General features: G+C 37.7%; 1 protein-coding gene across 1 annotated transcript; it reads left to right on the forward strand.

Annotated features, from left to right (window-relative positions):
- Positions 1 to 6,551: 6,551 nt before the first annotated feature.
- On the forward strand, positions 6,552 to 8,010 carry BDKRB1 (bradykinin receptor B1). Its single transcript, XM_009675601.2, has one exon. It carries the CDS (start codon positions 6,925 to 6,927, stop codon positions 8,008 to 8,010), a length of 1,086 nt encoding a protein of 361 aa, XP_009673896.2. The 5' UTR covers positions 6,552 to 6,924.
- Positions 8,011 to 9,491: the final 1,481 nt, after the last annotated feature.

Raw genomic sequence — 9,491 nt, forward strand, 5'->3', positions numbered from 1 at the left:
TTCTCACTTGGAGACATCACACGCTGTGCATTATTGGCACATACCATTTATGCAAGTAACAAAAACCAAGAAGTAAGGTGTAATGTCCAAGCTACATCTTACTTACTGCTAGTTTCTGGTCACATTCAGACACTTGGTGTAATCCTGCTCACATGAAAACTAGGACAGTATTTGAGTTGAGTTGCCTGGGGAAAATGAGGGTAAACTTTGTCCTGAAGATCTCACAGCTGGAGATATTAAATTGTAATCAATTTACCTTTTTACTCTTCTTTTTCCTGCCTCCTTCCCACAGCTGTTCCTACCTTCCCTCTTACCTGAGACTGCCACCTCTTTATTTAAACTTTGGCCACTGAAACAGCTGACTCCACATTCAGTTTGATGGAGGTGGCTGGGGTTTGGGAACAGGGACCCTTTACCAGAGGAATAGAAACAAACAGTGGTTGATACTTCTGGCCTGCAGTAGGTATAGGCAGGAATGATTCTTATCTTTTTACAGTCTATTTTTTCAAGCTGAATAACAGTTTTGGTCAAAATGCAAAATTAACAGTCTTAAAACCTGTTAGCACAAAGAGCTGGTGTTTGTTTTGGACAAGAGAATGTTGCTTTTTTTTTTTAATCAGGAGGTCTGCGGAAAAGTCAGAAACTCAGTTCAAGTCTTCCAAATCCCCAAGGAGTACTATAGCTGTTGGATCATTCTTTCTCTCCATTCTTTCTTCCATCAGCACATTGTGGGTTTCTGGGCTATTCTGGCACCTTCCATATTTTTCTGTTTCTGCCTCCATAACATGTACTTAATATGGCTTGATTATTGCTGTACTGTGATGCTACCGGGATCAGTTCACTAGGAATTGTAAATCACTTCACTAGAGTTTAAGCTCTCCTTAGCAAACTCTGTCTACAGCAGATATAAAGAAATCTAGCCAAGCTAAACAAAGAATTTTATAACCCAAGGTTGCATCAAAAAACTTTTTTTCAAGCTTCTAGAACAAATGATCGGTCATAGCAAATAAGTGGGTTGATTTGGAGACCATCTCAATAAAGAAAATCAGTCTGTTAAATTCATGCTGTCCCAAAAAGATAATTTGTTCAGCTCACTAAAGGTTCCAATTTATGCTAAGAGGAATAGGATTTTTAATGGTTGGACTGTCAGACTGAGAACCAGAACTCCTGTGATATTTTTGATTTCTGCAATTTGCCTACTATGTAATGTATTACCTCTGCCTTGATCAATCTGTTTGGTTAATCTTTCTTATCAGAGAGCCCAGTTAACATTTGTAAATCCCTATGACCCCTTGGAGAATGTGTATTTTTTTTACCAGAAAGTCAACACAGACAGGAAGACTGAAGATCATATAAGCTTAAAACATAAACTCATGTGCTGTGAGTATCCCAGGTGGAAGGCAGGAATAAAAAGATGCATTTTAACCACATATAGACAGGAAAACCCTTTTAACTATTGACTGTAATACAGATACTTTTAAACCTGATCCTTCACTTTCCTTTCATCTGTGCAAAGAGTGAAACATTACCAAATCATTCTATGCTTTTCACAGTTTTAAATGAAGAGCTGAGTTGATAGAAGCAAAGAATAGTTGGGGTTGGAAGGGACTTCTGGAGATGATCTGGTCCAACCCCCCGCTCAAGCAGGGTCACCTAGAGCACGTTGCCCAGGATCACGTCCATTTGGGTTTTGAATATCTCCAAGGATGGACCCTCCACGACCTCTCTGAGCAAGCTGTTCCAGTCTTCAGCAACTGTCACAGTGAAGAAGCGTTCTTGTGTTCAAGTGGAGTTTCCTTTATCTCAGTTTGCACCTACTGCCTCTTGTCCTGCTACTGGGCACCACTGAGAACAGTCTGACCCCATCCTTTTTACACCCTCTGATCAGATATTTATAAAAATTGATAAGTTGTAAAGAAATAGTAAATTAAACTCACTCTTTTATGAAGTTAGACCTCATTATATGGATTTGTTCTAAGATCTTTATGAGTCAGGAGCTATAACTGAACCTATTCATTTCATGGTTTCCTCCAAATGAATAGATTCCCCATTTTGAATATCTCTTCTCCTCTGAAAAAAGTTCCAAAGAGGAGAATAAAAAAATGGAAAAGGAGAGATTATATTTACAGAGAGGAGGAGGGAAGGGATTTACAGACCAACACTTTAATCCCATTTTGGAAGGATGAGCTTCATAAGACTATTTTTCATCAGTTAGATTTCAGACACGGCTGCAGTCTGCAGTTCAGAAAATGTGAGTGAATGTGGATGTTGGCTGCTCTTAGAGATTCATGTCTAAGCAAGGCTGAATTCCAGACGTCTTGTTATTGCTCAAATGTCCTTCTTTATGAAAAAACAACTTAAACACAGAAAGGCACTAGCGTAAGCAAAGAGGAAGTTAGGGAAAGTCTGTGACGAAGATCTGTTGCACTGCATTTACCTTAGTGAGTCAAAGTGTGGGCTATGATGTTTAGAGATTGATCCTGTCTGGGATGTTAGGATCCCTCAGGTCACATGTGATTCAAAAAACACAGTGTTTCAGGTCATCTCCACAAAAAATAGTTTTGTAACATTTTTCAGAAATCAGGAGGTCAAAAATACTCATTTGTAACTGCATTTGAGAGATATTTTCAACAGTGATCTGGTTATTTAATAAATGAATAAATGTTGAAATAAGGTGTCATTTAAATTTTAAAAAAGCATATATGCATTTTAAATCTTCAACTTGTTTGGGTTTTTTAGAGTTTTTCCAAAACTGATGGTGTTCAGTCATAACAGTTTTGTGTCAATTTTGCCAGTATTTGCATTGACCTAACTTAGAATCTTTTCAAACTAAAAATAAGGCTTGGATAAAAGCATTTATCATGGTGAAAATGAGGTTCATGATAAGATATCACAGTGAAGCCATGCATGGTCTTTCATTTCAACTCACTTGCCAAACAAGAATGGATACTGTGAAATGAGAATTGGGAGAGAGAGTGCATTCTTTGGCTAAGTAGCTAATGGGAAGAAAGCTTTAATACAAGTAAATTACATTCCAATCCCTTGATAATTTCCTATTATTCTTTAATAAGCAGCTGAAAAATCCTATAGTTTACACATATGTACTTAAGAGAGATTTGGATTTCAAAAACTGAGAGACGTGAGACATGTTATTTTTTGTATATATTGCTCTAATCAGAGGACAGTCAGAATGGACAAAGATAAAACTAAGTTTGGAAACAACTAGTCTCAAACTATAAGGTCCAAGAAGGTAATCAGACAAAACCAGGATCAATTATGGCTCCAGGCCTGAGAAAATGCAGCAGTTATTGTGCACTACCGAGGAGTAATGTACACAGAGATTCATACACAGGATAGCAACAGCAGAGTGCAAAGGACATCAGTTTTCAATGCTGGTGGGTCCAAGTTTCAGCAACCCTTTCCAAATATCTGTTTTGAGATTGCAGGACTACTATTTCTGTAATAAATAAGTACAGATATCCATTTTGCTCTGGTGAGCCTCCAGCACAAGCTTTGACAAGAGCACTACTCCTTGCACATCCCTGACTTCTCCCAGAGCTGCCTCATGTGCTCTCTTCTTGCTGTGGTAGCTGAAGTGATCTATATAGTCTTCTTTAACCCCAGTTCCTCAGCACGGGACACCAGGTACACACCCACCTTCCCTTCAAAACTGTGACTGGCCCAGACTGGTAGAGAGAAGAGCTTCCACCACCACAGAAAGCTAGGATAAAGTTTGACTTTGCGTGCATTGGCGCTGAGAGGGTGATTCAGAGCTGTATGAAGCTGTCATTGTTGCAGATAACCGCACAAAGGAACTTAGAATTGCTAAGGACCTGTACTGGAAACCTTTAATTAATAGCTGTGTGAAGGGAAATGTTTATGGCATATGGTTTATGTAACTTCACTACAAAAAAGAAATATTTCATATGCGGAAATTACTACAGCTGACGTTTGGAAAAGTAAGGAAAAAAAAAAAACCCACTGTTCTGGGGCTTTCTTCCAAAATATAACATCATACATGACCAAGAAAACACTCAGACAGCACTCAGAAAGTTGTGCCTCAGGATGCGTCTTTGAATGCCATTACTAACCACTGTCTTGCTATTTACTAACTGTTTCTGAATTTGAAGTTTCGCCTGAACTACCAGGAAGGACAAGGAATAGGTATGTCTGTCTGTTTTTAATATCTTACCTTTAATAAAAGTATTTCACATACTTTTTATATTAAAAAAATCTTTTGTGTTCTCAGCTCTCATATGCACAGTTTTGCAGAGTTTCTCTTTCTCTTTCACTGCGCAACTGACTGAAGTTCGGGATTAATTTTCTTAGTATGCAAAAATATCACTGTATTATATCACCATATTGTGGTTCATTTTATGAAATTTCTGTATAGTTGAACATGCTGGTCTAATTACAAAATTTTCTCTTTGAAAGTAATCTTTGCTTTAAAGATTGTTCCCAAAGCTCAGACTCTATTTACTTAGTGTTTCCAAAACACGTGATCCTAACAGGGAGCTATGCATTAATAGTAATAATCGTAATAGACTCGTTGTACATGCAAATTTATTAGAACTGAGTTCAAAGTAGGTAAAAGAAGCATTATTATTTGCTAAGTACATCAGCTGAAAACCATTCAAGCAGCTAATTGTCCATTAGCATGAAATACTTAAAAATACTTACAGAAGAAAATGGCCTTTGAAGAAGAAAGGAACTAAGCTACTGAATATGCATTGCATTCTCTGTCAACAAGGCATCTGGAGCACTAAGTTTAAAAAAGTGTTGTGGCTTGTGGTAGTGCCAGGACATTGGCCAATACACTTCGGAAAGGATTTCCTGATAAAACATGCTCTACAGAAACTGCATGCACCTTACAACGACTAATTGAGTGGGAAATCAGAATTACCATTGGTTAAAATCGAAATTGTACTGGAAAGGAAATGTTCCTGAAGGTTTTAGATTAGCCCATGGTCAACGAAATTGTGGCTCCAGCCCACAGACCACATAATGTGCACAAAACGACTGGCGCAAAATGATACCAAGAAGTGATCTGAAAATGGGCAAGCAAGGACAATAAGCACTTCTTTTTCCTCTATATTTAATAAAATAAAAATTTTGTTTACAGAAAGAAATGTTTCACTGGTACCTTTCTTCTATGTTATTTCTAACATGTAATATTGTTAGAAATTTTCTTACACTACTGTCACACCTTAACTGGCCTCCTGCTGTATGACAAGGGTTAGATTCCTGCCATCTCATAAATAGCCTCTCTGATGCTAATCAGTCATTTACTTTTTCTCATCTGTCTGCTCTGCAGTTTTAGATCCTCCAAAGTTATCTTAGGTTGCATGAGACCATCTGTAAAGTAGGTAACATTCAGACTGTTGACAGGTAAAAGCCACAGAGCTGTGTTAACTTGAACTGTAGCCCAGTTCCTGACAAGGCAGGCAGCCTGAGTTTATGAGCTCAGTTAAAACTTTTCTGCTCACTTCATTCTACAATGATGAAAAATGTTCTGTGATTAGGTACCAAATTGCATGAAGTGGAGTATTCCTACTTCTCTAATTCCTAGATGCCCTCACAAAGATAAGTACATTAGGGATTGCAAGCTGCTCAGACACGGATATCACTGAGGTAGTACATCTATGTTAAAGAGGGGGAGAACAGCCCTAAAAGCTCTCTTCAGAAACTCTGTCCTTAGCTATCTCCATAGTGCAAAAATACAGAAGCTGACAGAGCAGATTTAAATAGCTGCAGCAGAAAGTTTACATCCAGGTTGACTGATTGCAACATACAAGTTGTTTTAAGTGTGTTCTTTTATTTGATCAACATTCTCCGCTTGCATATGAAACACTGAAATGCTAAATGTCGTTACAGGATCAGTAATATCTTGCCTACCATAACAGGTCCAAGACTAGATGCCTGTAAGACCCAGGTACTATGGTTGTGCATGACAGCCCCAGGAGATTAAAGTCACAGTAGAAGGCAACTCTCTGGTAACTGAATGGAGTTTCATGGTGGAATAACATTTTACCAATGCTTTCACTACTGCACAAGCTCACACTTAGCTATCAGATAGAAATAAAGGTATTACCACTGCTATGAAGGTCTAAATGCTGCAGAGCCTGGGGCTGCCTCTCTCCAGCTGAACTCAGATGAAGTTTTTGAATGGGAGCTCCCTCCGTACAAACAGGAATTCTGTGAATTTAGAGCTTCAGAGGCCTTTCTTCCAGGCTCAGTTTTGTGCTGAATTTTAGGAGGAGTCACAGGCAAAAGAGGATGTTTTATTACTGCAGCAACTGACATCTGAGGGCAATGAGCTGCCTAATCTAACAGTAATTTTGAACCTAAAGTTTGGCAAGGAGAGGAACTGACAGAGAACAATGAAATGTGAAGTTAACCAAACAAATGATGCATACAAAAAATGAGCAGCATTCCCATCCCTAGGGAAGCTGGCATCACACTGCTAAAGTTATACTCAGTCCAGAAATAAGAGTAAAAGAAAGGGCAGGGAAGGGCACAGAGCTGGCTTCGTGTGATCAGCATCACTCCCACTATTCTCAGGGAGCTGGAATTCTGCTCTATTTATTTCTGTTGTTAGTCTGGGAGAGAAGTACAGACCAACTTACATTAAACTGGCGCTTACCTTCCTCTGTGCCACTTTAAACAATGTCATCAAAGAGAGGAAATTTCATAGGGTGTAGAGGAGGTTTCCTTTTTGTCAATATAGGGAATAGTTCTGACCTTTGTATGCATGCATCATGCATACAGCCAGCCTATAAAAATCAGCGAGCACTAAAATAGAATTTCCAGCAGTTAAATGTTTGCAGCACTGATAGGAGACAGTTTTTAGAATTTTATGCCTCTTTTGTGCAGTCCCTTTTTCTTGTTTCAAAAAGGTCTTATGTTCATTTCAGAATAAAGAAAATGGCTGAAAGTCCTTTACTGAACGTTCCCTCCTCAAACTGGAGTGAAAATGAGAGCAACTCGACTATTTGCCCAGAATTAGATGACTGGTGGAAAATCATTTACTCTATACTACCCACGTACATAGACACCATCTGTGTTATTGGTATGCTTGGAAATGTACTTGTTCTCTTCATTTATTCATTATACAAGGGCTCCCTAAAGATAGCTGAAATCTACCTTATTAACTTAGCTGCTGCTGACCTTATCTTCCTCATGTGCCTCCCTTTCTGGGCAGAGAACATCAGGAATGAATTTAACTGGCCATACGGCAATTTCCTTTGTCGTAGCACCAGCGCAGCCACCAGCCTAAACATGTACACCAGCATCTACTTGCTTGTGGCAGTCAGCTTGGATCGCTATTTGACTTTTGTTCATACCTTGAGCAACAGAGGGATACGAAACAAAACTCTGGCCAAAGGGATCTGCTTGCTCATCTGGGTCTTTGGAATCCTTGTCAGCATCCCAACCTTTACATTTCGGACTGTGAAACATCTTCCTCGGTGGAATATCTCAGCATGCACTTTAGACTTCCCCACCCCATCATGGGCAACAGCCGAGCGTCTGGTCTTCAACATAGTGGGTTTTGCACTGCCGTCTACCGCAATGGTCTTCCTTAATTTTTGTATCATTCACTCCCTGCGAGAAAACATAAGAGAACAAAGAACGCTCAGGACAAAGAGTTGCAAGGACCACAGAGACACTAAGGCTACCAGACTGATCTTCATAGTGGTGCTGATGTTTCTTTTGTGCTGGACTCCTTACCATCTTTTTACATTCCTTGATGTATTACTCCAGATGGAAGTGGTCAAAGGCTGTTTCTGGGAAGAACTGCTCAACTTTGGTCAGCAAATTACTTCTACCCTGGCTATCACCAATAGTTGCATTAACCCTGTGATTTATGTCTTTGTTGGCAAATATTTCAGGCAAAAGGTTTTGCAGGTTTTTTCACAGTTAATTCCTTGTGGGTTTTCTCTGAGCTCGGTATCATTAAAAGAAAAGTCATCATATTTCAACTTGTTCCCAGTCAGGAGTAGCTTAACCTAATGATACTCTGTTCCATCTTAATTTTGATATTACAGCTTACTTTAAATGACATCAAAATTATGAATATGAATTGCACTGATATGGCATTCAGACTAATTATTTATTAAAATATATCACTTGACAGTTTATTTGCCCTCTGATTTACTTTACTTTTTCTGTGCTACCCATCCTAATGTGTAACGTGATATCAGAATTTCCTAGCAAATGATCTAACCTGTCTCATCAATTATCAGTGACTTGAAAGAAAAGCTCTTCGACAAGGTATCAGAAGTGCGATTTATTTACAGAAAGCTGTAAAGCAATTAAACATTCTACTGCATCATGTCTATGATGACAACTACTGTAACACGGATAACACTATACATAAAAGTCTAATGTGTGTATTTTAGGGCATATATGAGATTAATCACCACATTTGAGCAATTGTAGAACAGCTCCAGCTCCAGTTACTTTTAACAGTATTTTTGTATTATTACAACTGTAATTGTTTTAACTGTAATTTTGTATTATTACTGTAGCATATGGAATATTTGAAGAATTATTTCTGCATTTTAAATATATTTGGAGCAAAAATATTGTACAAGATAATGTAATACAAAGAAAGTGTGCACAGCCTGTAAAAAAAGCAAAATAACCCAATATCCTCCTCAAAATCTGACTAGAAAAATGTTACTCAACATCTCGTCTCCACATCTCACCAAGTAGGAAAGGACTCATTTTCTATACATGAAAACACCAGTGATAGCCATTGATACAGCCTTATTTTGGTATATTCTTCATTTGAGGCAAATCGCACATTTATACACATTTATATTCTTAAGAATCAAAATGAATAAACTGCATAACATTTCATTTTACCATAGACTTGTTCTTTTTTCATGCATTGACTCTGCTGTCTTTTTCACTTTGGTTTTCTGTTCCTTTGGGCAAGAGCCCACATCTTCTAAACATATAGTTCTGTGATTAGAAACCCTTACTGCTTCCAGAATATAAACTCTGTTATTATTACTGGTAATAATAATGGAGATACAATAATAATATACTAGACAGGAGATGAAGAAAAAGAAAACTTCTTTTCCATCACAGTCATAGAATAGACTTAAGATAACTGAAATATCTCTTTCTATAACTGTAAAAGTATGTGCATGTAAACGCAATAAAAGATTAAAAAGGGATGTATTCATAGTATCAATTCAAAAGAAAAAAGGTCTATTTGCCCAGAAAGATACTGGCTGCACATCATTTTTATGACAATTTATTTAATTAGTTATTATAAAGCCCATTCAGTCTTGTACACTGTATGTAAGTGTACTGTGACACTGTACACTGTACTATAATCACTGTAACAGTGCTGCATTTTCAGTGATTCTTTTTATTACCATGTTCATTATGGAATTAATCTTTATTTAATTACAAATATTTAATTACAAATATTACAATTCCCATTTCAATAAGCTTGGTGTTCATCTTTAATGATTCCC

Source organism: Struthio camelus, chromosome 5 (genome assembly GCF_040807025.1).
Source record: "Struthio camelus isolate bStrCam1 chromosome 5, bStrCam1.hap1, whole genome shotgun sequence".
In the NCBI taxonomy this organism is placed as follows: Eukaryota; Metazoa; Chordata; class Aves; order Struthioniformes; family Struthionidae; genus Struthio; species Struthio camelus.